Genomic DNA, 27809 nt, shown 5'->3' with positions numbered 1-27809 from the left:
TAGTGAAAAATTGATTTATTACAATGCTTAAAATATAGGGAAAAAATTGTAGACATGAAACAAAAGTATATAAAGTCCTCTGTAGCCGTTTTAACAAACGGCCCAAAGCTTTTATTTCTGTGAACACTCTACAAGGGTATTCACCAGAAGAAGGTGAAGAGAGCGTGCCCCCACCCCTTTACACATTCTCCCAGGATTTTCAACTCCATGGTAGATGAACCCCAGGTAGAAAATTGTTTATTTGTGGTAAGTGGGCCACTAAGGGCCTGACTGAGAGGTGGACATAATGTGCAAGACCTGAGACACCCACTTTCACCGACCATGGATGGTGCAACTCCAGCAATGGATCCAAACACTCCATCAGTGCACCAACAACACTTGCACCAGCCTATGGCAGACACAGGGTCTCCTTCTGAAATGTCACTGAACATGGCCTCTGTGGCTGCAGCTCTGCATCCAAGATCTCAGCCATGTTCAGTAACACGCCTCTGACACTCCCATAACATGCCAGAGACGGACATTTTTGCATTCACTTCAGGCTACCTCCCAGGAACGCCCATGGTTTTGACTAGCTGTTCCTTATGCCTCTGGCTGCCAGTCAATTTGGGTAAAGGAAACTTCAATGAAGTCTCAGCAACAGTCTGAACAATAATAAACCCTTCACGATGAAGCACAAATTACATATAAACAGTTTCAGTCAGTTCCACAAACATTCACACATTTGTGAAAGTTAAGAAATGTATCCCTCTCTCACATTGGGGTTGTGGACCCCTAGAGCATTTATCTTCATATATCATGCAGACAGGGTAGTGGTCACTTGGGAGAAAAGTCACCACTTGGCACAGTGACTGAGCCTGTCCTTACAGTCTCATGGTACTGAAATGGATGACTCATGGTAACATGGAACTGGCACATGTTGGCTTTCGGCAAAGGAATGGATATGAAAATACAACCAGAATGATTACCTTGCTTTGAATCATCACTGCTGTGTCATTACTTATCCATTATTTCAACGCAAGCAACCATATATTAACCCTAAATGACCACATATTTTTAATAAATCAAGGCCACTTTGTTTAGTGACAAAACATTTTCTTTCCATATACAAAAACCTCTGATAAAAAGGTTCACCAAGAAATGATTAATACCAATAGCAGGAAAAAGCACAGCCCAGTAAATTTAGGTGTTTTGCCAAAGTCAAGAGGCAACAGCGGAACTCTTGTTTGTACTATGTGAAATGACTTGTGCTACACATGTCAGTTTACAATGTACAGTTGGCCAGGCATTGAGAATGAAACGTCTCCTGAGGAGATCACCCGATGGAAGCATTTAGTTTCCCACTCCCTCCACCACAACAATTTGGATCAATCTGCAGCAAAACCAACTTTGCTGGTGCTAAAGATTTCCACTGTGCAAAGTCCTGGATCACTCACGTGACATTAAGTAGGCTGGCTAGAGAAATTGGAGAAATGTGCCAAGAGACAATTCCTAGGGATAGGTGGTATGCAACGGTGCATATATAATGCATTGTGAGCATCCCCTACTCACTACAGCAGTGGTACTTCTGCATGGAATAAGCCAATACCAAGCCCTGTCCTACAAAACTACACAACAACTAAATCTAGGCTTTATAATTGCATGAAGGCTCAAAACAAACAGTGCACCCAGAGTAAGGCTCCAGCTCCCAATACACCAGAAAAATATATATTTAAAAAAAAAAAAAAAAAAAAGCTTTAAAAATATAACTTTCTAGGCAACATCTGAAAAGGAAATGCATGATTCATAGGCTACATAAAGAACTGAGTAAATTCAGAGATGAAGCATAAATTGCACTGTCTTATGAAGACCCCAAACAAATCCCTGGAGATTATTAACCTCACAACTCACCATGCGTTGCGCTACACAGTGTGCACCATACTCACTGTATTTCTCATTTTTATTTCTCACATAAACAGTACACAAGTAAAAAGATTTTGCATATTGCTTCAAATTTCCTGATAACTGCAAATTTCTCAAAAACAAAAATAATAAATTTGACAGGTTAGTTAGTTCATCTTGCGGAAATTATGAATAATAAAATGTTACCCTTTATGTAAACTTCACATGTGGTTCTAAAAGGCCAAATAATCCTGACAGACACTACAGGAGTGTCCATTTTTATATAGATCTTTCCCATTGGTAGAGAGCAGTGGATGCCACAGAAGAGTACGCATGTCTCTATAATGTGGCAAAATCAGTCATATTTCATAGATTAAAATAAAAAGTAAAGGTTCATTTTAAAACTGCATTTTCAGATATTTCTGTCTTAAATGAGTAAAACAGAACAGGGTCTATTTAAAAAAAACAAACATGGCTTAGTAACAACTTTAAAGAAAAAATGAAAAAAAAAATTCTACATATCCCCAAAAACATTGATAGAGACAAACCCTTCAGCAGAGCAACAGCAGAAGTGGAATAGAACTGCAAGAAGCAAAAGCAAGTGGTATACAAAGGCCACGTCCGTTTCTCGACTGCTGCAAACTTAAAAAAAAAAGTGGAACATAAGAAATCCCCCTCCCCACCAGAAAGTCAGGAGACATGAAGACCGAAAGTGTCAATGCACATTCAGTGGAGTGTTCTTTTAAAGCATCTCTATAAAAAGAAGAAGTTCATACAAAAATAACGCAAGGCAATCTCTATGTAAAAGGGAAGACGTCCCAGTAGCGGCGGCAGCGGAGGCCTCCCCGTATCAGTGGTAAGTATGCTTGCCATCAGGTAAGCTCGTGGTAGGCGGAGGTATGAGCTGCAGCTGGTGTGTGCAGTGCGAAGTCCTGTGCTACCATCTATCTGTCTTTGGACCCCAGCTTTTCGATCAGTTCTTGAAGGGGAGCCAGCTCTCGGCGGTCAATCAGATTAAATTCCTGCAAAAAAAAAACACAAGCAAAGAACATTAGTCAAAAAACAGCACAATATTGGCCAATATAATCAGCAGCTCGGGCATAACAAACACCAACAGACTACTAATTCTCCAGTCCTACTACAGGGAGATCACTGTCCCAGTTTGGACAATAGCGATTTCATTGACCACGTTCTGCATTAATAAACCCTTCGAAACATCAGACAATGAAGAACGTGGTCAATGAAATCGCTATTGTCCAAACTGGGACAGTGATCCCAGTGGAGGCCAGCCCTGAGCTCCCACTACAGTTCTTACCTGTACAAAGAAAATGAAATGTTTAAAAGACGTGTTGAGATGTGCTTCTTCCTGCAGCTGCATTACAGAGTCAAAGTGCTGGTGGTATATGTGGGCATAAACACGGAACAGGCGCTTCAATATGGTCTTTGCCACAGACATGAAGTTCTTGGGGAAAGGGACACCTGATCGTAGAGGAAACAGAGGACCATTAAAAAGAAATGTAGGTAAAAACAATAAATTAAGCTGTATGTTGCATGTCAGTAGCGATGGAGATACTTCTACAGGAGAGTGATCCTCGCCACGGTTGCTTCTTCTATAGGCCGCTTACCCTTTCACCCAGCAGTTTCTGACCTCTGTAGTACAATGAAATAAAGAAATACACAACATGGCCAAAAATACCTGGACACCCCCTAATATTTGTGTGTGGCCATTTCAGTTACAGTCATTGCCAGCAGGTGCATACAGCCATGTATCATCCATGGTCAATCATTGGCAGTATGATAGGCTGTGCTGAAGAGCTCAGTGACTGTCCATATGGCACGGTCATAGGATGCCACCTTTCCAACAAGTCCGTTGTCACAATTCTGCCCTAATCAACCAAAAGCCGCTATTGTGAAGTGGAAACTTCTTGAGGAGCAATGGCAGCTCAGCCAGAAAGCCACACAAGCTCACAGAATGGACCGCCAAGTGCTGAACTGCATTAAAAAAATAGTCTGTTCTTAGTTACAACACTCACTAAAGCGTTCTAAGCAACATTACTACAGCAGCTGTTTGGGGCTTCATGAATTGAGTTTCCATGGCCAAACAGCCACACGAAAGGCCCCAGATTATCGCCACGCCAAATGTGCGCTGGAGTGATGTATAGCAATTCATTATTGGACTTCTTTTCTGGAGTGAGGAATCATGGCGCACAGTCTGCATTCAGTCAAGAAGTATTCTCCTGTCAAATTGCCAACCGTTAAGTTTGGTAGATGAGGAATAATGGTTTGGAGGCGTACCTACTGGGTTGGCCTGGGGCCCTTCATTCCAGTGAAAGAAAAATGTAAAAGCTGCATCATACAAAGACATGCTGGAGATTGTGTGCTTCCAATCTTGTGGAAACAGCTTATGACAAAACCTTTTCTATGCACTAAGCAAGGGAAGTCAGAAAAGGCTAACAGAGCTTGAGGCAGAAGAACTTCGATAGGGTTGAGCACTGCAGGCCAGCGAACACCTTTGGAATGAATTGGAACACAGGCTACGAGTCAGACCTTATTGCCAATCAGTGCCTGACCTCACTAATGCTCTTATGGCAGAATGGATGCGAATCCCCTCCGCAATGTTCCTAAACCTAGTGGAAAGTCTTCCCAGAAGAGTTGAGACCTTTAGAGCAGCAAAGGTGGAACCAACTCCATACTAATGTCCATAGTTTTGGAAGGAGATGTTCCACAAGCACATGAATATGGGTGTGATATTCAGGTGTCCAAATAAATTTGGCCCTGTAGTGATTCATGATCCCTTTATAGCAAGTCAACGAAAAACAAACATTAGTATACATACTGTAATTGGTATTTTGGGTTGAAAAAATGCAGACCAGCAATCTAAACACTGGCTTATAAATGCATTCTCTGAAGGCTGACGTGTTAATTCTTTGGGGCCACATAGTATAATTGCATATTTCTTGGCTTCTTGAAAAGTCTCTACTTCTAGATTTGACTGAATGACCCCCGAGTTCTACATTACAGTACTCTGCTAGTATGGTTGGTAGGTCCTGATCCGATCATATGCTATAGCCATGAAGTCATGATTTCAGTCTTAATATTTACAAGCTTGCAATGTTATTTATTTTTGTTTTTTTAAACAAATTTTCTTTATTGAAGCATGAACATATAGCATCATATTATAGGAAAGTTTTTACAACAAATACCAAGAAACAATAATTTAAGGGGCGTATCCACTACACGAAAAAAAATGAGCGATTGAACGATTAAAACATTGTTATCGTTCATTAATCGTGCAGTGAATATGCCAGCAATGTTAACAACAGGTTGTGCATGTTAGGGGATGAGGGAGGATGCCTGCACAGAATGACATATCGTTCAGTGTGGGCACATTATCCACTGCACAGGATGATGAATGATTACAATGTTGTAATCGTAGTCGGTCCACTCTCGTGTGGATACGCACCTTTAATATCGGTCTCCATATAGTTGCAAAACAGAAAAAAAAAAAAAAAAGATAGCAATAAGGTTAATTAGCTCAATTAGACTTAAGTCTGCATACCACTCGCAGCAGGTAGAAATGAAAATCGGTAGATTTCGGAGGGTCTTGAGAACACATACAGGTTTCACACCACTCCGTACCCCAAAAGCATCTCCAGAGTTGTTCTCTCAGTGATGGGGAGTGTCACTATAGCTCTCCCAGGTATTAAAGAAACCTTCAGTGAATTTTTCTGTTTTAAGGGAAGTTTTCATTTGCAAAAGTATTTAGTGTGTTTGATGTAGACTAGGGCTTGAATAGATTAAAAAAAAAAAAAAAAAAAAAAGTAGCAAAAAGACAATACGCACAGCTCACACACCTCATTTCCATTCTACAGGCTCCTAAAACGTATTCATCTCCTCCACATCACTGCTAATTGTATCTCTTTCCCACTCATACTCCTCCTCTCCTCATAATCCCCCTAACATACCTCTCATCATTTCTACAATCCTGTTCCCAAAACACACCAGACATTACCCATCATTAATCCCATACACTATCAGCACCATGCCCTCACTTCCAAGCTGCTCCTCTGCCTTTATTCAGTGGAACTGATCTTACTTCCCTTCTCAGGAAAGCAGTGCGGAGTCTGAGCACCGGTCAGAGAAGATCTTATCTGTGATCTCTTCTCTTTTCAGCTGATCACTCCATAATCACCTGGCTGTGCGCAAAGCATGACCTGCCTACTGTAGGTCATGGTCAGAGCAGAGAACTTATTACACTGTACACTGAAGCCTTCTCCAAAACACACAATACTACAGAGGGGAACAAATGACCGCAATCATGAAAGGCACCACGGCCCCTGGTTACCCGTAGGCCTGCTCAAGTGTGTGTTTTTTTGTTTTTTTTTGTAGCCCCCAGATGAACCAATCTTATCGCGTGTATTTTTGGATTGTTCTTACACACACCCTGTAACATTTATAATTCAGCTATTGTCACTGATACTGCACTAACTGGTTAATTAGAACCGTCTCACTACACAGTGACAATACTCTCTCTAAGGTGACAGAACCTCACCCATTCCATTCTACCAGAACCCAACTAACTACAGGAGTCCCATGCCTGGACTGTGCAAGCTGCAAATGACAGATATCTGTGCTAGGATTCCAAAGATGTATAAATTAAAACAGTGAAAAGTAAATGTTATGTACTATATAATGTATTATCTATTGAGAAAAATAAAGGCTGCTGATATTGTGCTGGTATTTATGTTGGATGCAGCAGGAAAGCCTGGTGAGCACACATTAATGCTTTTATCAGGTGTGACCAGACATTTTAGTGGTTCCTGCTCTTCAGGAGTGTATAGTAGGCCATGAATGATCTCTATAAGGGACAAGCTATCCAACCGTTAATAGTTCAGGACCCAACCGCAATGGATACATAGGGGACAATTCAATTGTTTGAGAGAAGTAACTCCTGTCTAAAATAGGCAGGAGTTTAATTGTTTGCACAACCAGTCCCAAGCTGGTCGCGACTGCCACGTTCTCACGTTTAACTGCGTAAAGCAGCTTCCCCCGTGCTACGTGCCAAAGTTGTTGCAGTTAAGCTGCGCCCGGCACTCCAGACCAGCCCCCAAACCTCCTCTTTACACGCATTTCTGCTTGCACATCAGGAAAATGCGAGCGGAAATACACGATAAGTACAGCCTCGGGCTGGTCGTCCAGAACAATTGAATTAGCTCCTGGGACACTTTAGACAGGAGTTAATTCTCTTAAACAATTGTATCGCCCCCATAATGCAGTAAACCCTCAAACCAACGACCCTTGAAGGCATAAGAGACAATACAAAGCCATGTAAAGATTGGTCAAAATATAAGCCTCTATATATAGTTGACTAAACTCTAAAAGCAGTTTCTTGCTCACATTGGTTTGACTCAGTTTCCCGTTTGGGAACCACAAGCAAATTGCGAAATTCGATATAATTAATGAAAACAAACACACAAAAACAGCAGTTTGTGCCAGCGGCCCATGTGACTTACGCCATTTCCAGAGCTTAAACACTCAAACAAAACCATTTTAAATGCAAATAAAAGAGAGTGGACTGTAATGCTGAGTTCAGATTATGGGGAAATGAGGCCTGTACTGTAACATAACTAGAAATGACTGCACACATCTACAGGTTACTCCAGGGCTCGACAAATCCCGGGGGCCAGGTCGCCATGGCTACCAGATTTTGCAGTGAGGAAGGAAGCAGATCCTCATCAGCTTCAGCGGAGATTTGTGCCTATAGTATTGTTGTGTTCATATCATGCACAGGCTTGCATGTGCCGAGTGTCGCCTGCAGTGACTGCTGTACCTCTGTCCGTCCTGGCCTGCACTGACTACTCCTCTCCATCCTGGCCTGCTCTGATCCTGCTGTCTGTCCCAGTCTACGCTGATCCTCCTGTACATCCCGGCTGTCTACTGTCTCCCATCTCCGGGTGCATAGAGCTCTCCGGTAATAGGGTCTATGTGTGGCCAGGGATTGTGGAGCGGTTTCAGAGGGATAGTGTGGTGTGACCACGAGAAGAGGGGGGTTTTGTTGTACTTTCTGGCACCTTTGTTTTATGTGAAATGTGGTCTATTATTACTGGACGGAGCAGAGGAGCTGTTCATTTTACTGAATTCATTCAACTGTGACCATTTTGTGGACTAGTATAGTGTGTATAACAGTTGTATAACACAGCTGTGCTCCTCACTCACTCGTGTAATTTTTGTTGGGGGGACAGTGCTCTGGCTCCTACACTTTCATCCTGGCTCCTAGATTTTAGAAAAATGTAAAGCCCTGGGTTACTCAATGCTGAGAAGTGTAAAGATAAGCACACCATGGTATCACTTATCTAATAAACGTAAGGTTTTTGTCTTTTGGAGAGTCATTCTTGTATGCTTTATGCTCATGGAAATAAGTAGAAGAGTTTGTCACACTGTCTGCCTCAAACTGTAGCTTCTAAATAAAAGTGTAACCTGGGTTACACTTCTGTTTGTCCTATGCTGGTGAGTGTCTGTAAAGATGTAATGCCTGAAAATACTAAGGCATCTTCATAAGGCTGATTGCCAAAATTTCAGTTTGACCTACAGTCCACCACCCAAGTGGCCGGAAGAGGATTCCTAGGCCAGCTGTATTTGTGGATCGCCCTTTGCAGGTACAGTGAGGGCATATAGGGCCTGATTCAGATGATATGTACGGTACTGCACAGACCCAGGAAAGCGGCTATGCCATACCGTAAAATTAATATGCTAATACCTGCGGGAGGCGTTTGAGGGATAAAGACTCCTCCAGCTGGCATTGCAGATCTATGTGCTGCGTCCGAGAAAGCTGAAGCTTACTCAGGTTGGCTAGCCCCTGACGCTTGAGGCGCCAGGAAATCTGCGTCCATTGAAAAAGGCAGGTCAGTGACACACCTCCCCGCCTCCAAACGGCTGCAGCATGTCAATCATGCTGTGGCTTGGGGGGGAACTGTGTACTAACATGCAGGACCCCCCCAAAAACAAACAAACAAAAAAAACCAGTAAACTTCCGGAACTGCATACATATCTGAATCAGGCCCATAAGCACTCAGTGTTCCAACAGGTATACTATCAGGTCCCCAAAACCTTCAGACAAAACTGTCCATAGTTCAAGAGTTTGAAGATATCAAGTCCATCAAGAAAAAAGCCACATTTAGAGAGTTTGGAAGGTTAAAATTGAGTTAAACACAAAAATAACCCCCATCCCGCTATCCGCACAAGTCCATTTAAAACTGGTGGGAGATCATATTTGGGGTGGTATCTAGCGGACAGATATTGGACAGGGGCCATGTAGACCCTTTCAGGTATGAATATTCATGATTCTTAATAAACATAACTTCATGTACTATAATGGTGGCAAAAACAGTAATTATTCCTTGCATGTAGAAACTGAACATCTTGCTTTTAACCTGTTAAAGTTCATAACGGTCATCAGTTCTAAAAGCTGCTACTCTGTGTCACCAAGTTGGCATATAAGAGAAAATGGCTGCAATGTGGTTAACAAACCGGAATCGAGCGACAACGCAAACCAATTTAACCACAGTTTCCACCTTGCAAGGGATAGTCACTATAGCATTAAGTACAGCTACTACCATGCAAGATTCTCAGGGGGAGATTTATCGGAGAGAGAGACAGAAAGTTCCAGCCAATCTGTTTCTGTCATTTTTTTCAAATACAGCCTGTACAGTGATAGAAGCTGATTGGCTGGTACTTTATCTCCCTCCAATTTGTGATACATCTCCCCCTAAATATCTATGAGCTTTGATAAATCTCCCCCCTCAGTCTTTAGTTTTTTGTTTTTTTTTTACAAATCTTCAAGACCAGTTAAATTTGCTCCTGAAGAACCTCACTACCTCCAGTCATGATCATTGCTAGAGTTACATACAAACCAGTTTGCAAAGTTTTAACAAATATCCTCAAAGTTGAAGTATGTTAATAACTATGCAAATGAGCTTATAGTTGGGATGTACCAGGTTTTCAAAATCTGTATGGCAGGGACAGCGACCATTTTATTTGAATATAAAATGTATATTTAAGATCAAATATGGGGCTAAATTTATGAAGATTTGTGCTGCCTTCTATCACTGTTGCCCAAAAATACAGGATTTACTAACCATCTTCTATTGCAAAGCGCCAATTGGTGGCCATAGTATTTTTTTTGTTTTAAAACCCTGTTTGATTGTCCCCTTTACGATGGACTCTGCTGTCAAATAGAAGTAGGAATCCACCGTCACTCTGGGGCGGATTCAAAGCACTGCAGATTAGTATGATCTGTGCAGGCTGTGTTATATTTAACAGAAATGGTTAACTTTTTTTTTTATTATTATTCGTGGGTTCCTCCCTTCCCAATTCAATAACCAGCTATAGACCTCTCAGACTGGGCTGTCTTTGGAAATATCAGAGGGGAAAAAAAAAAAATCAAGGTAAAGCTATAGCAGCAGAGAGGTACACAGCGTGGGTACTCCTGCTATAACATTTACCAGCCCTAAACTGTTCAGCCCAGGGCTATTCCCTGCACAGTTGGCCTACAAGTCCCAGCAAACATGCCCGGACACTTGCAGTCACGCCATTGAGATAAATGGGGAAGCGCTGATTGCATTGCTCCCATGCTTTCAGGCAATCAGCGTTTCCCCAGCCAGTTCACTAACCCTGCACTCACCGTTCAGGGTAGTATCGCTGGCTGTTCAATGAGGGACTCCAATCTATTTTTTTTGGGGGGTGGGGGGGGGGAATGGGATGGGATTTGACATTGAGGAATTCCAGCCCCGAGCTGGTTAAAATTATGGAAGGGGTCCCCAAGCAATGGCCAAAACCTCTGATTTCCCAATGCCAGCCCAGGCTGAAAAGTCCAGGGCTGGTTACTGAATTGTGGGGGGACATCACTCTTTTTCTTTAACCATTACTTCTCTTTTAAAAAAAATGCCTACACAGATCATACCAATCTGTGCAGTGCTTTGGCCAGACATGCTGCTGATAGACAGGTCTGCATTAAACCAGATGGTTAGTAAATCTGGGGTTCATATTGCTGTCTATTTTAAATAATCGATGTTTGCTCCAATGGTCTATTGCGAACTAAAGTTTTATTTGCCTGTATATATATCTCGGAAATGCAAAAATCACAAAAAAAAAAAAAAAAAACCACACCCATCAAACCAGTTATTTATTAAATATACCCCGTGGTCTAAGAAACCCTTTGCCCGTCCTGGCATTTTATAAACTCTTGCAGCAGATGACTGATTCTAGGTGCTGTTATTTCATGTATCCTCCACTAGAACTCAAACCTCTTCCCAGCACTGATCTCATCAACTGTATCCTATTTAACATAGAAGTAATAAGATTTACAGGCTTATTAATTATTCTCATCTATGTTACACACCCCCTGTCGTGTAATTTACCATCACAACGCACGAATGTACATAGGCAATAGAGAATTGAGGCTCCATAAGGAAAAGGTGTTTGTGAACATGTACTTCCCAATGAAAACAGAAAATAAACTACACAAGTATAATTCCCCCTTCCATGGCAGCAACCAAAATCTGTTATTTTTTAAGAGATTATTTTTTAGTAACTGCCTGAGCAGCCTGCTGGCTTATACCTCTGTGGCTCTCATTTGCTTTATCTAATCAGCTCATATGAACCGTATGCAATGCAGCTGTAATATAGTCTGCTAGCGACAGCTTGTGACTCCGACAAGTGGTGAAAGGTTACATACAGAAGAGGAACAGCAGCGATAGCACTGAAAAAAGGGAACCAAGACATAACAGCCCCTTTTCTGTCCTTTGCTCTGATTCTGGGTAAGTTTGTACTGGAAAACAAGTTATTGGAAAGAATATACACACTGTACAGTATCCATTCTGTAAATGTACTGAAAAACCACACGTTAAGGTTAAGAGCGGTATCCAGTTAGCCCCGAACATTGTTCTGGCGCTAATTGATCCCCGTTTTTCGCCGATCGCAGGGATTTTTCAACGATTAGCCCCAATGTTTTTTTTCACCCTATCCTATTATTTTGGTCGAAATAGGCTAGTTCTCCCGAAAACACATAGTTGCCGGGTTAAGATCGCGGACCTGTGTGTTTTCGCCTTATTTCAGGTGAAAAAAAACAGCAATTATCTTAGATTCTTTTTCGGGACACACCAGGTCGCCAAACCCCCCCCCCCCCCACGATAAGTGCCGGCATCAGGCCAACTTCAAGGCTAATTGGATAGCCCGGGCGACGCAATTAGCTAATTGGATACTCCCCAAGTTGGATACAGTGAGCCATAAACCCCTCCGTTGTAACAAAAAAATAAATAAATGATAAAACATTTAATATAACAGCGGTCTGCAGATTAGATATAGGACTCTATAGACCAGACTGTATACTGTACTAGGTCTCCACCTAAGGAAACGTCTAATTTCTATGGATATTATGGAGATTACTTTTACAGCAGGGGGAGTTTTCATTTTAAGAGCGATTTTACTGTACATACAAAAAGGAATTAAAGTATAGGTTTGCACAAAATGAACAACCCCCAAATGTTTTCATCTTGTATACTTTATTACAACCTAGATGATAAAGGACACAGACTGAAGCTTGCCGATGTAACAAGGGGCAGTCTTCCTGTAGTTGTGACTAACACAATCAATTATATAGCGCTTCACTTTCTCATCAGTTCCTGCCCCTCCGGAGCTCAGTGCAATGTGACCCACCCCCCTAATATATTTCAGGCAGCTTCTGATATCAGGACACATTGGTAGTAAGTGCATTAGTCCTTACATATACCAATTAGACTTTTTTTTTATTCTTAAATGAGGAGCAACAACGGTGTAACTGAGCCATAGCCATGGGTCTCTGAATGGGGACTGCAGGGCTACAAGAGGTATAACATCACAATAAGCAAATTATACAAACCATTGCAGAAATCATCAATGGACAGGGGGGTCTATTTGCATATATTCATCATTTATAACGCTGGACAATCAGGCATGCCCGACCGAGCAATATTTAACCCTCGGTCGACCCCCAAACGCTACAATCATCGGGGAGATCCGCCGATAACAGACGGATTGTCCCGATAATTGTAGCGTGTATGGCCAGCATAAGCGAGCAAACCATTAATGAATGTAACAAAACAAGCAACTGTCTATAGTGAGAGGGCTCTCAGGACGGTGACTGCCTTAGTTACCAATGCCAGGTGGTCATAAAATAGAGATAAGTACTGATAATCAGCCAGCACCTCAGCACACACAAGATACAGCAACTTCCCTTAAACCAGGAAATTCAAACTATTTAACCATTTCTTTTACTGTACATTGCATATGATGGGAGACCATTCCTTTAGTGACCTGTACCTAGTCTGCAACATTCAATGATTTTGGGACTGTGAAAAACAAACTCAGAATTGAGAATTGCTCCACTTCGAGTCTCTGCAATCACTGGTACAAGCACCTCTGTGTAACCCTCCTACATGCCATTTTAACTTTGGCTTAACTTACCAATCTTTGAGGGGAAGAGGGTCTCGTCGTCTAGCTGGTCCTGGACCCAGGTCATCAGATAATCAATGTACTTGGGGGCAGAACACTTAATGGGCTTTTTTATGTTGGTGCCATCTGCCCAGTGGTACTCATACCTGCAAGACATTTTAAACTCATTGAAAAACATAGGTACTCCTTGTTTCTCTGTTATACAAACCCTCCTACAGCACCCCCTTACTGCTTGGCTACTTTATGAAAAGGAGGAAATTCAATTCAGGGAAGAATTGTTAAGCTCCCAGGATGAGTGCCCAGAGCTATTCAACTGCCCAAACTGTAATTCCATGACTAGCGGATTTCTGCTTGCACCCCCTGGGGTGCATGTACAAATCGGTGCTAACTAGTGCCCCCGGGACAGCATTGTGCCTGGCACTTAATTCAGGAGATGCAGTTTACCACAACTAATACACAGGGCATAGTCGTGGTAAACTGCATCTCCCGACCTAAGTGCCGGGCACGATGCGTACAACTGAATGGCTACGGGCACTCATTCTGGGAAGCTTATCAAGCTCGTGTTGAATTGGGATTCCCTGAAAGTGGGCCTGCCAGCGCTCCCTGAAAGATCTACAAAGGAGACTGCATTGTCATAAAAAATAAATAAATTATATATATATATATATATATATATATATATATATATATATCTTAAGATTCTGCAAGGTTAATGTATATATATTTTATATAGGTCTCCATCATGTTCAGGGTAACTCACACTACATCCAAACAATAATGGTGCATCTGAGGACAGCTAATGAAGCAAGGGTTTTTCTCCACGCATGCTTAAACTTTCTTATCTAGATCTGCCGGGCACTAAAGTCAGGAGAATGTTCCCTGGGATGCCCTCTTTATAATGGAATACCAGCCATCCATTCAGGCTGGAAGGGAAGCTCAACAAAACTGCAGAAGTTGCAGCAGAGCCAGGCTGTCATCTTCTCTTTGGAGGCGCTCCTAACTAGTTGTGACATTTCATGAGAAAATTATGCTGGATAAACAGGCTGGTCCCTGCATGCCCTATCTGGACACATCTGATGAAATCATAGTTAGGAATATCAAAATGTATCCTTCAAGTCCTGGAAAGAAACCACATTATATCTCCTAGGGGGTAGCGTGATGAGGCTGTCTGAGTATGCCATTCTTTTCCCAGACAGTAAAGAGAAGTCATCTGTATTCTGAGCAGCAAGTTTCACAGCCAAATGACACTTTTAAATACACAAAACTGACAGTGCAGATTCCTCCCCCAGTCTCATCTTTATAGCCACCTCTGCAAGAAAGCTTCCATCAAACACACAGACAGAAACAAGCAGAACCCAATTATACATGTGTCCCAGCGATCAGGTGCAGCCTTTTATTCCAATGGGTTGGACTCAATAGCTTGAAAGTTTCCTGAAATGTTCAATGTACATGTGAAAAGATTGGACAGCTGCAATGTACAAATGATGGGGAAGCCTCAGGAAGGGTCCATAAGAAAAGGAGCAGATAGAAAAACAAACCAAACAACCCCATGTCATCATCAATTGTAGAAGAATATGCCCATCCTTGTCTATTTATAGCATGTGTCCTCCTTGTGACACATTACAGCCAGAACATACCTTGGCCCAGCTGACATGACAGAGCAGCTGGTTTCTGTGCAGAACTCAGTGATTGTGCCATACAACATGTTGATTTGGTTAAAGAAATCCACAGCTGTAGATTGGGGACAAAAAAATAAAAACAAATATGTATTAATTGAATAGTGAGTGCTGTAAAGAGCATTCAACAAAAAAAGCAGAATAAAGGCATACATCATGCACATGTTGGCGGTAAACAGGGAGCGAGGGAGAGATTGTGTTTTTAATATTGGACATTGAGTACAAGGCTCTTAGCCTCTATCGAGCACAGATTAATCACTCATCTGATTGAGGACATATATAATAAATTGTTCTGCCACATAGATCTGAGCACTTTTTGCTCCTGGTCCTGTAAACTGCAAAGTGCTGAGCACACCAAAACTAAAGGAGAAAAAAGGGTTAGGATATCTCCCGTACAGCACAGTCCCACATTCCCTCCTGTCTGACATGGGCAGCACCTGTCACACATCAACTAACAGTACAGCCGGCTCTAACATCCTGCAGCTCTCATTCCTCTGCTAAGCGAGCTAGGTTAGCTAAGCGAGCTAGGTTAGGGCACTTATGTTATTTCAGGAGGGAAGATGGGGTTAGTTTTGTTAGTTCAAATGTTAAACACCCAGTGCGTTCTAATTATATGCATCACATGCCACAAGGAGGCAAGGCAGAACACATGTCAGAAATGGATGGCAGACCACCCTAAGTTATACTTGTTTAGTACTAGATAAACGCAGATTGACTCAAGGGTTTTTCCTCACCTAAAATATGAACTGTAACAAATCCCCTTCTGTCCCAACAGTAATTTAGCAGCCCCCTGACCCCCTTACAGCGCCAGGACCTGTGCTGATCCAACATAATTACAGATGCCGTATCAACTCGCTCTCGCTGTGGATAGATCAGGGTAGGAGAGTAGGCGATGGGTAGAGATGTTGGCTACTAGCAATAGCTGGGACTCTGCCGAGAACAGTGAAATGTGGGGGTGCCAGGTGATGGAACCACGCTACAGTATTATTGTAACGATGGAATATTTTAAGTGGTAAACATTTAATACAATACTGTATCTGTAAAAGTTAAACGCAAGTATTTAACACAACTTTAAGGCTTGAAGCTCCAACAGGGATTCAAGTACATGGTTACAGTAGTATCAAGTAATTTATATGCTATAAAAGAGAAATATTATGCATGAATGCAATACCGTTACATAAACGAAGGTAGGAATGGCAATCCTGCCTAGTAGCTTGCATTTTTATTTTCTAACTAAACGCTGTAAAATCCCTACTACTTCTCAATTTTATATATTTACTTATACAGCACTTTAAATTTTTTTTAAAAAGTGATGAACTCAATACTGTAAATTACTGACAGATAGATATATATATATATATATATATATATATATATATATATATATATATATATATATATATATATAAAATCACAGGGGCTCTGCACTCACCATAATAACAATAATAATAAACATAATAAACAGTGGGGTTAAAACCCCACTGTTTATTATGTTTACTATTATTATTGTTAGTTATTATGGTGAGTGCTGAGCCCCTCTGATTTCTATTTAAACAATGTGGTCACATACCATGTTGCACCCCAAATCTAGGAATGGTGAGTGCCGTGGATTAGAGCTTTTTGTATGTATGTGTATATATATATATAAAAAATTAAATAAATGTACTTTGTAGGCACTGTTACCACTACTATACTTTAATCATTACTTCAATTATATAAGATCATTTTACCCTAGCAAAATATTGGATTATAACGGACACAAAAGCGATTAAGAAAATAGTGTAGAGAGATCAAATAATTGTCACCATATGCACTTTGGTAGGACGAGGATCCGAACCCCCCCGACCAACCCCAATTCGTCACACTTGGGGGTCTGCCCAGCACTAACGGAGGTGCTGGGCTTCCCCCAAGCTCTCCCCTCACAGCGAATAGATGCATGCGCACGCCATCTATTCACCCGACGGTGATCGCTCACCGGAACTTTGCCTTACCCTGCAGGGCGCATTTTGCCCTATTAAAAATCGGGCAGGACGCGGGAACCCACTAAAACAGGCTAGCGGGAACACTACGATCACGCATGCCCACAAATCGTTCATCACATCGTCCTATCTGCTGTGCTGCACATTAGACGAGACGATGCAATTAACAACGCCATGCTGCTAAATGCAGCATGGAACGACATCACATCGTGCAGCGTGTACAGACAGCTTGATATATCGTTCCATCGCTGGATATACAAACGCATAGTAAGTACCCATGTTAAGCAAAGGTTCTCCAGTCAGACTAGCATCATCTGCTATAAAATTGGTCCCTGATCTTAATTAGGTCATCACGCACAATGGCATGATTACCTTACGTGCATGGCATGTAGGGGTGCGCTTTGTGCATGTTAGGTGTGACGTGCACACTTGTGTCGTACTGAAGGGAGAGAAGATTTCTGGGAACGGGGTGGTAAGATAACTGGTTGCGATGGGGCGGGGGGACAAGGGAAAATGCTGAGGGGGCTGGTTGGCTGAGGAGACCTGGAAAATTCCAGCTCCATTTATTTACTGTCAGATATATTATTATAGAATTTAGTCTCAGTGCAGTTAGTTACCCAATACTGTAATATTAAGGTGTATATCCCCATTATGCTTTCCTAGAGATAACTTGTATTACTGATATATTCTGTCCTCATATATTCTCCCATCATATTATGTTAATTTATTTACAATTGCATTTAATTGCAGAACTCTCATAACTGGGATTAATCAGGAATATGATCACACTCGCACCACTCCGCTAACTAAACTGATTCAAGTCCTACTGACACACCTGAAGCTTTTGCCATTTTTATTCTGAGGATCCACCAAATTGTCTTTCTGATTGTAGGGCAAATTAGCCAATCCTGTTATTTGTAATAATGTTACAGGCCGGTATGTCATCCTATCACAGAATAAGCAGCCATTCTGTCGTATTTTCAAATTCTCATTGGTCTAACCTACGTTGTTAACACTACAGGTATCTTACTGAGCATTTGATTTAGTTTTTTTCTATAAAAAAAAAAAAAACTAGACAATTGAAGTCTTCATTTTCATACAGTATGACCAATCTCTATGTCATCCTATTGCACCTAAAGCGGCCATCCTAGTTTACTTCCATGCATTGTAGATACTTTTAACTCATTCCTTAATTTTTTGACACTAGCATATATCTTACCATTAAAAAAATGGTTTTTTTTTTTTTTTTTATACCAAACAATCTCAGATGACACTTTACCTACTGCAATAGCTCAGATTTTTTTTTTTTTTTGGAAGCAACATTTCTTAAAATAGCCTCTCAATATCTTTAAAAGCACAAAGGCCTACAGCCCACAGTGCTATTAGTCAGGGAAGCCATCCATGCTTTCGTATAGCGATATCATTTATAGGAGGGACTGCATAATACAGGTTGAGTCTCCCATATCCAAATATTCCGAAATACGGAATATTCCGAAATACAGAATTTTTTTGGCATGACTGATAATGAAACCTTTGATTTTTGATGGTTCAATGTACACAAACTTTGTCTAGGGCACAAATTATTAAAAATATTGTAGAAAATTACCTTCAGTCTGTGTGTATAAGGTGTATATGAAACATAAATGAATTTCATTTCTGTACACAATCTTTGTTTGAGCCACAAAATTATTGTATATATTGTATAAAATTACATGCAGGCTGTGTGTATAAGGTGTATATAACACATAAATGCATTCTGTGTGTATATTTGGGTCCTATTCCCAAGATATTTAATTATGGTATGCAATCATTCCAAAATACAGAATATTCCGATATCCAAAATACCCCTGGTCCCAAGCATTTTGGATATGGGAGACTCAACCTGTAATCTTATATTAACAGACTTATAACTCAATACTTTCCCCTCCAAACCTCCACCATGCATCTTTCCCTGCTCACCCTCCAACTGTTCATACATTCCCCATAGTATGTAAACTCCCTCTTGTTCTTCCATAGAACTGTCTAGGACACTAGTGTTCCGCTCCCGGGTCTCTTCAGCAACTGTCAGCACACCCACGAGTTGTGTACAGGATCAGAGTACTGAACCCACTGCCACCCATAACTCCTGCAAGCATCAGAAGGTAGTCCTACCCTTTCCCCACTTATCCGTGTGTGGCAATGTTTCCTACGGTCTGCCATTATGCGCTGAACACCTGTTACTAGGACATGGTTTCTATGTTTACACTGTACTGGACTGCGTACACTTTGCAGTGCCTTATAAAAATAATAATGCAGTTTTATAACATCCTAGTGGTCACAATGTTGTAACATTTATTTCCACATAATTGTTGTTTAGTATTTGAGGTGATGCAGTTAATTGACCTACATGTGGCATCACGGCTGATGAAATCCCGGCGCCGGAATGCAACTTACCCAGCCAGTAGACCGGCGTCGGAATACTGACAGAAGGTGACTAGCGAATGCCAGAATCCCAACAGCCGAGATGCCCAATGCAAGTATAGCGGGGCTGGTTAGGACTTAGCTGGGGGAGGGGGGGGGGTGGTCTTAGGCTAGGGGAGGTTGTGGGGGAGGAGTGTTGGGCTTAGGGACTAACAGGGAGGGTTAGGATGGGATGGGGGGAGGGTTCGTGTTAGGATGTAGGGTTAGGGGGAGAAGGCTACTATACTTCGGGGTCCTGAGCATCGGGATGCCGCTGTCGGTATATTGACAGCAGGCATCCCGACTACCGAGATATCATACCCATTTCGTATTGTAGTATATTTAAATCATATCATACATCTTTAAGATTATATATAGCTATTGATGTTCTAGTATTACGATTCTTTACATGCAATGCCGGTATTTATGCAATGGATTGTTACAAAAACATACCAGGATCTTGTGGTGCTGAAAAGAAATTGAACTCAATTCTGTCACTTCTATTGCATCTAACTCCCAGAAGCATTACTAATACATTTGTAACAGGGGGAATTTTCTCCTGCTTTGCGGTAAAAATCTATAAGTCAAACTTGAAAGACCTAGGTCTAAATAGGGCTGCTGGTCAGCCAGCCATGTAACATTAGACTCACACTCTACTTTGCAAAAACAAACCACCCTGTAGGCTTTGATGCAAAAGTGTCCACACAGCAGATTGTGACATTTAGCCACTGAACCATGTCAGATTTCTCACACACACAAGTCTGTAACAAAGGGCACAATTCAAAGCAAATTGTTGGACTATTAATGGAAATATTTTCACTGTTCTTACTACAATCTTTCCAAAGGAAAAACATTCAGTGCGTACCCAAGAGACTCTATAAGGGTGACCATTTACAAACGACAATGTCAGTCACAATTTAAATTTAGCTGCATTTCCTTAAGATTGATAAATACAATGGACACATTCGATCCAATTATTGCACCATGTCCCTATCCATCCGATTAATAAAGGCCAGAAAATCAAAACTGGAGCCCACACTGTTCTCCATATGCAACCTTCAGAACGCCTATTTAACCTCTAACTAAAAAACAACATACTGTAAACACTAAGGGGGCAAGCCATTTAGCTGCAATGGGTGCAAATCGGGTGCATTTCGCCGTTGCCAAGGCGTTCGAACGCAGGCAACGGTACCGCATTTCACATCCCTTGTGGCCCTCTTTCAGGCTGAACTCTTTCAATTGTGTACGCAGCAGTACGGGGCTGCGCGCAGTTTTGAGCAGGTTCAAGCTGCCATGAAGTGCGGCCATTGTCGCGATGACTCACACCCGCAAGTGCATCGCATATAATTGGATTGACCCCTAAATGTGAAGTGAGAATTTGTGAATGCACTTCCTACACCTCTAGCAGGCAACTTAAGGAGCGCATACACTAGACTATATGCTCCCTGAGCGATTAACGATATCGTTCAGCACCGGGCTCTCTCCCCCATTCCCCAACATGCAGCAACCTGACAATATCGTCAGGTTGGCCTGCATGTTTACCCGATGAACGATAATGACGAACGACCCGCAGGAACACGCATAGTCGTCATCGTTCTGGTGTTAAAAATGGACGATAAAGTGGACGACTGAACGATAACGATATTGTTAATTTGTCCACTTTAAACGCACCAATAGAATAAGAGTGCTGTTACCAAACTATCAGAAGGGGCCCTTGCAATTTTTTTTCTCCAAGTACATCAGATAAAAACAGCTTGGAGTTTAGTCACAAGTCTGCACGTATACTCACTGTTCACAGCAATCCATTCATTCAGGTCCTCTCCCTCCGGCAACATAACAGCCTGTCTGAGGTTGCCACTGCCAAGAGTGGCCTCTGCATGTTTCAAAAGCTCATACTGATGAGACCCCTCTGGGATGTTTTTTTTGGGTTTGAATGTTTTTGACGATCGACTGCTGCTGGGTAAAAGAAGAACAATAGAGCATTATTCCGAAGTGCTTTGTGCAGATTAAAAAAATTCAAAAAGGGTTCACACTAATTCATCTGCACCAAACTTTTTCCTAATTACTCAGCTCTTCATTACACAAATACTGTACATCAGCATCATATCTACCTGAGATATTTCGCAAACTAATTTACCTAAACCAAATCAGCACACAAACTTGAAAGGCTCACTTTACACCCATCTACCAGCACAACTCAATGATTAATCCTTACTGTAACAGAGCGCTTTACCGTATCCCAAAAATGTCAGAGGACCAATGACCAGACTACTATGTCTAATTACTTTTTAACTAGATCACTATTTGTGCACTCTCTATATGGATGTGTACTACTGCACCACCATGCAAACAATCCAACCCCTACACCACTATATTACCCATCCCAACACCAACTTCCCTACCTATACACCACACTATCAGCAACCCCTACCTCCATAATATCCTAGCAAACCTCCAACTCCCACTCTCCATTGCCATACCATCAGCTCCCTGACACCATCCTTCCTACTTCATCATATCACCACATCCAATCCTCACTTTCCCTACTACTGCACTATTCTATTCTAGCAACCAGGACCCCAATCTCTCTACTTCTACCCCATTATATGCAACAACCCCCACTCTTACATCTGCACCATGTTGGCAACCCCCAATATCCTACTTAACCACTGTTCCCCAGAAATCCCAACTTCCACTCTCCCGATTTCTGGCCCATTCTATATCCCAACAACCCCAAAACACCATTCTATTATGCTCCATCACACTCTCCAGGTCTGCACCATGATGCCACCCCGTCCCCCTACTTCTGTACCACCCTGGGCCCTGCTCACAACTCTCACTACTTCTGCACCATGTCAGTAACTTCCCCAATCTCACAAATTCTGCACCAATAGTTCAGCAAGTCCCTGCCCTGCACCATCTCTACTACTACAAGCCCTATACCAGCTGCCCCCTGCCCCCCACCCTCTCTAATCCTACACCACCATAACAGCTGTCCCCTCTCTACTCCAAACACCCCCATTCCAGCTGCCCCATCCCCTCTACAGCCCCCATAAACTACCCCACCTTTCCTACAGACCCCCATACCAGCTGCCCCTCTACACCTACACACCCATAAGAGCTACCCCCACCCTTCCTACAGACCCCCATACCAACTGCCCCTCTACAACTAAACCCATAAGAGCTACCCCCATCCTTCCTACTTCCACAGCCCCATACAAGCTGTCCCCTGCCCTTTACTCCTACCACCCCATACCAGCTACCCCCACCCCCTCTACTTCTACCACCCCATACCAGCTACCCCCACCCCCTCTACCAACTGCCCCCCACCCTCTCTACTCCTACCCCCCCCTACCAGCCAAGTAGCCCAGCACCCCACCAACAAAACAGCAGTGTGTGTACAGCGCAGTGCCCGGGGCAGCTCCGGCTGCAGGAGAGGTGTGTGACACAGCCGCAGGCCTGACAGCCGGGGCCTCCCCTCACTTCCTCACTCTTGAACTTCTGCTTCACCCACAAGTCCCCGGCTGCCTCTGCGGCCCGGCACTCACAAGAGAAAGCTCATGATGCCGGAGAGGGAGACTGGAATCTCCGACCCGTCCGGTTGCGTCTCTCACTATCCGAGCGGAGGACGCCGAGATCACCGACACCGACAGGAGAACACTTCCGGTCGAGCCCGCCCAGGAGACAGCGGCTAAATCTCGCGGGAGCTGAGAATGAGGCAGCCACGGGAAAACCACGCTCACCCCGCACAGGAGGCACGCCTACTCCAAACTGCTGCGTGCAGGGATTGGTTCGAAGGCACGCCTCTTCCCCAGGTGGGCGTGTCTCTCACAGTCATTTGCATACGCTTCTCCTGACTGAGTACTGACTATTACTTACTAGTATTAATAGACGAGGCTGAAGTTGGCTTCTTATTCATTTCTTATTCACTTCTTATTCAAGCTCCAGCTTCTTATTCAGAAAATGTTACATTAAAATATTTAAATAAAGTTAGATCACTAAACTAACACTATGTAAACAAAGAATTATGGCCCTCATTCAGAGCCGTACTGAGCAGAGCGCACGCTCTGAATGAGGGCCGGGCTCCATTTTCATGGAGCGTCCTCCTGGACGCTCGTATAGCTGTGGGTCACCACCCACAGGCTATACGAGCGTGCTTTGTGATGGCCGCGATGGTCGAGACCATCGCGACCATCGAAATTGCGAGCCGAAGCCTGCGGTTGAGGTTTTCAACCGCAAGCTCCGGAGTGATTTTGGCTCTATCAGAGCCAAAATCACTCCCACTGACATCACTAGTGATGTCAGTGGGCCGGCTTCTGACGGGAGGCGTTCCCGTGGGAACGCCTCCGTCAGGGAGGCACGCCCCCGGCACGCCCACCAAAGGGGGCGTGCTGTCTATCAACATTGACAGCACGCTCCCTTTGATCGGACACAACGAGCGAAGGACTTTCCTTCGCTCGTCGCGTCTGGCGCATGCGCACGACGGAGCTCCCTCCGTCGTGCGCATGCTCAGTGCATAACATCGACCCACTTGCGAGCGGACAGCCGCTCGCGAGTGGGTCTGAATCAGGCCCCATGTCCCTCACACAGTCTACAATTATTATTTTCCTGGCACAATAAGGATTTGGGCATGAAAAGGGCAGTAAAGCGGGCAAAGGCACTATATTTTGTCATTTTGAATAAGAAGCTGTAGTTGTGCAGGGGTTAACTAGCTTCGGTCATCAAATGTTACACTTGAAACCCACAGAGGGTGGTCTGGTACATATGACCCACTTGTCATTTGTCTTGACCAACAAGGATTTTGGCATGAATAGGGCAGTAAAGTGGGCACAGGCACCAGATTATCTCATTTTGAATAAGAAGCTGTAGTTGTGCAGGGGTTAACTATCTTCGGTCATCAAATGTTACACTTGAAACCCACAGAGGGTGATCTGGTACATATAACCCACTTGCCATTTGCTTTGACCAAGAAGGTTTTGGGTTTGAATAGGGCAGTAAAGCGGGCACAGGCTCCATAATTTGTCATTTTGAATAAGTATGTGTAGTTGTGCAGGGGTAACTATCCTTGGTCAATAAATTTGACTCTTGGAACCCACAGAGGGGGGTCAGGTACACATGACCCACTTGCCATTTCCCTTCACCAACAAGGATTTTGGCATAATTAATTTGGGCAATGGACAAATGATCCGGATCTCGGTACCTGCAGATAAACACAAAACAACAGCCACCTACACGGCTTCACTATACTGACTTCTTTCTTTAGTCTTTACCACACACACTGGCATCACAAGGGGGGTGCGGGCAGGGCCGGTTCTAGACATTGTGGACAACTTTTTTTTAGAAGACGTTCCTCAGCTTGCACTGAAAGCGCATGCGCTTCTGGAAGGGGGGGGTGTCCTTGCGGATCACCCCCAATTCATCACACTGTAGGGCGTGCCCAGCACTTACGAAGGTGCTGGTCTTCCCCTCAAGCTCTCCCCTTGTGGCGATTAATTGCCATGTGCAGTAATGCCCTTTATAACACATAATTACACACACAGTAATGCCCTTTATAAACACATTATGCCACATGCAGTAATGCCCTGTATAACACATTATGCCACATGCAGTAATGGCTTTTATAACACATTATGCCACATGCAGTAATGCCCTGTTTAACACATTATGCCAAACGCAGTAAGAATTTGTATAACACATTATGCCACACGCAGTAATGCCCTGTATAATACATTATGTCACACGCAGTAATGCCCTGTATAATACATTATGTCACACGCAGTAATGCCCTGTATAATACATTGTGCCACACACAGTTATGCCCTCTATAATACAGTATCCCCAATTCAAATTACGCCACACATTAGTCCCTTATTCATGTTATGACACACAGTGGTGCCCCTTTTACACAATGCTCAAATTAGTGCCCCTTATACACAAGGTCCACAGTACTGAATAGTAGTGCCCCTAATACAATGCCCACAGTAGTGGTGCCCCTTATAGAATGCTCACAGCAGTGGTGTCTCTTACACAATGGCCCCAGTATTGGTGCTCCCCATGCAGTGCCTTCAGTAGTACCCACAGTGTTAATGCCCCCATTGGTAAAGTACCCTATAGTAGTGCCTCCATTGGTAATGCCCCCAATAGTGGTGCCCCCTATAGTAGTGCCCCCAGTAATAATGCCACCTGTAGTAGTGCCCACAGTAGGAATGCCCCCTATAGTAGTGCCCACAGTAGGAATGCCCCCATTAGTGCCCCCTATAGTAGTGCCCCCAGTAGTAATGCCCCCTTATAGACATGCCCCCAGTAGTAATGTCTCCAGTAGTAATGCCCCTTTATAGACATGCCCCCAGTAGTAATGCCCCCTTATAGACATGCCCCCAGTATTAATGCCCCATGTCTCCCTTCTGAAAAATAAAACATACAAACATAATACTTACCTTAGGCCCCGCTCCTGCGTCCGCTGCCGTCTGGTCCGACCGCGGCTCCACCACAGATCTATGGGAGAGATGTCATGACGTCCCTCCCATAGTGCTCTCTGCTGGAGCCGGAGCTCAGGAGTGAGCTCCGGTTCCACGGTTCTATGGGAGAGACTTCATGACGTTAGGCCGTCCCTCCCATAGTGCTCTATGCAGGAGCCGGAGCTCAGGAGTAAGCTCCGGTTCCACGGTTCTATGGGAGAGACTTCATGACGTTAGGACGTCCCTCCCATAGTGCTCTATGCGGGAGCCGGAGCTCTGGAGTGAGCTTCGACTGCCGCTGCAGAGAGGGAGCCGGGTGCCCGCTGATAACAAATATCAACGCGGGGGTGACTGGCGCTGGTTTTTTTTTTATTTTTCTTATGGGATTTTTATTTTTGCCCTCCTGGGGAATCAGTGGTGCCCTCTAGGGGCCGGCGCTCTGGGCGACTGCCCTGTTAGCCCGCCCCTAGAACCGCCACTGGGGGCGGGCCGCACTGGGTGACACCATCCGAAGGGTTTGACACCAAAATAGCAGAGCTGCTCTGCTATTTTGGTGCCACCCCGTCGGATGGTGTCACCGTGATGCCAGGACGCGGAGAGAGGCAGGGAGAGAATGTGGGCTGCCCCAACAGTTGCAGGAGCACTGGGGAAGCCCACTGTGTGACGAGAACGGGAGGCGGTAACGCACCCAAGATCGGCTCACATAAGGGGTGTCGCTTCACGGGCGAGGTCACGCCCCTTCCTGCGAAGCCACGCCCCTTCCGGGAGCACACGCCTATGGCGCGCAGGACTCAGAGCATCCGCACCAGGTGACACCAAGGTAGGTGACGCCTCTGACCACACACACCAACTTGACTACTCATACATACATCAGCACCCTGCCAACAGCAATACAGCGTGGATGTAGTGCACTCCATTGTGATGTTCTGGGTTGTTTGTGGACCCAGGGTGGTAGCAGGAGCGATCACAGAAGCAGATTTGAAAATAAAACTAGGATTTTTAATAAGTGCTTGAGTAGACATATAATGGCAGTAAATAAAAGTCCAGGAATATATAAATGTGCACAAGAGTTCTGTGGTGGGAGTAAAGGGTTAATGTCCAAGTAGAAACAATTAGAGCTCTCCAGGTGTGCAGGTAGTGAAACTGAAAATAATCAAACCAGGTATGCAGGTAGTGAACTAAAAATAAACAAGCCAGGTATACAGGTAGTGAACTGAAGCACAGGATGTCAGCAGGCTCAGGCACTCAGGTATGGGCAAGGGTGATGGGGGAAATGGGGTAGTCCAGTGGAAGCTAGGAGCTGACAGGCAGACAGCAAATTCACAGGAACAGGAAAGCACAGAGAACTCCCTCTCAGCTAGGCTGAGATACGCGTTGCACTGGCAAAGAAGGAAGGCACTGACCCTTCCTAAATACCCCATGCCGTGCTGTTACTGGCCGGAGGGAACATGTGACTCACCAGGATTGGCCAGCCGCATCACATGGCCAGAAGGCAAGATGGCGGCGCCCATGCCAAACGGAATGCAGATTCCGCCAGGCCTTACCAGTGCAGAGTGACAACAGGCCCGCACAACAATGCGCGCAGCCAAAGCCCCCCGCCAGACACCAGCTCCGCCACCAGACAGCCCGCGCCACAATAACCTCACAGGTAACACTCGCCTAGCGCCATGCTGAAATACCCTGGCCGTGACAGTCATATCACCATGCTACACCTATGCTCCCCAACAATGCATCTACACCAATAATGCAATAATTGTTACAGGACAAGGGAATAATGCAGTTACAAAACATTACCATAATCACAAACAGGTACCTTACTACAGCCTACCTTTTAATGGAGGCCTGATTGTAGTAGCTGAGATGACGAGGTAACAAGGTTACAAACCTCAATA

At 43.8% G+C, this 27809-nt stretch overlaps 1 protein-coding gene across 2 annotated transcripts; it reads right to left on the bottom strand.

The window, feature by feature from the left end:
* On the bottom strand, positions 1-23198 carry MOB1A (MOB kinase activator 1A). 2 transcript variants are annotated; one of them, XM_088470845.1, is made up of 6 exons: positions 23008-23198; positions 21249-21415; positions 15003-15096; positions 13378-13511; positions 3194-3357; positions 1-2900 (listed from the first exon to the last, which is right to left on the bottom strand). In XM_088470845.1, the coding sequence occupies exons 1-6, from the start codon at positions 23019-23021 to the stop codon at positions 2823-2825; spliced, it is 651 nt and encodes a 216-aa protein (XP_088326971.1). In that variant the 5' UTR covers positions 23022-23198; the 3' UTR covers positions 1-2822. The 2 variants fall into 2 exon arrangements, with proteins under 2 accessions (XP_088326971.1, XP_088326972.1); XM_088470846.1 differs by having other exon boundaries at positions 21249-21412; positions 23008-23196.
* Positions 23199-27809: the final 4611 nt, after the last annotated feature.

The sequence above is a fragment of the Taudactylus pleione genome, unplaced genomic scaffold, assembly GCF_031769625.1.
Source record: "Taudactylus pleione unplaced genomic scaffold, aTauple2 ptg000105l, whole genome shotgun sequence".
In the NCBI taxonomy this organism is placed as follows: domain Eukaryota; kingdom Metazoa; phylum Chordata; class Amphibia; order Anura; family Myobatrachidae; genus Taudactylus; species Taudactylus pleione.
Note: the sequence above shows the minus strand (reverse complement) of the source record. Positions and strands in the feature narration are given on the sequence as shown.

Bases quoted from the DNA above. Each gene is read 5' to 3' on its own strand.
- MOB1A (XM_088470845.1), bottom strand. The intron at 3,358-13,377 runs GTAAGTTAAGCC...CTCTACGATCAG, and splicing joins CCTCTTCCCCTCAAAGATTG to GTGTCCCTTTCCCCAAGAAC. The intron at 2,901-3,193 runs GTAAGAACTGTA...TTTTTTTTGCAG, and splicing joins ATTTCATTTTCTTTGTACAG to GAATTTAATCTGATTGACCG.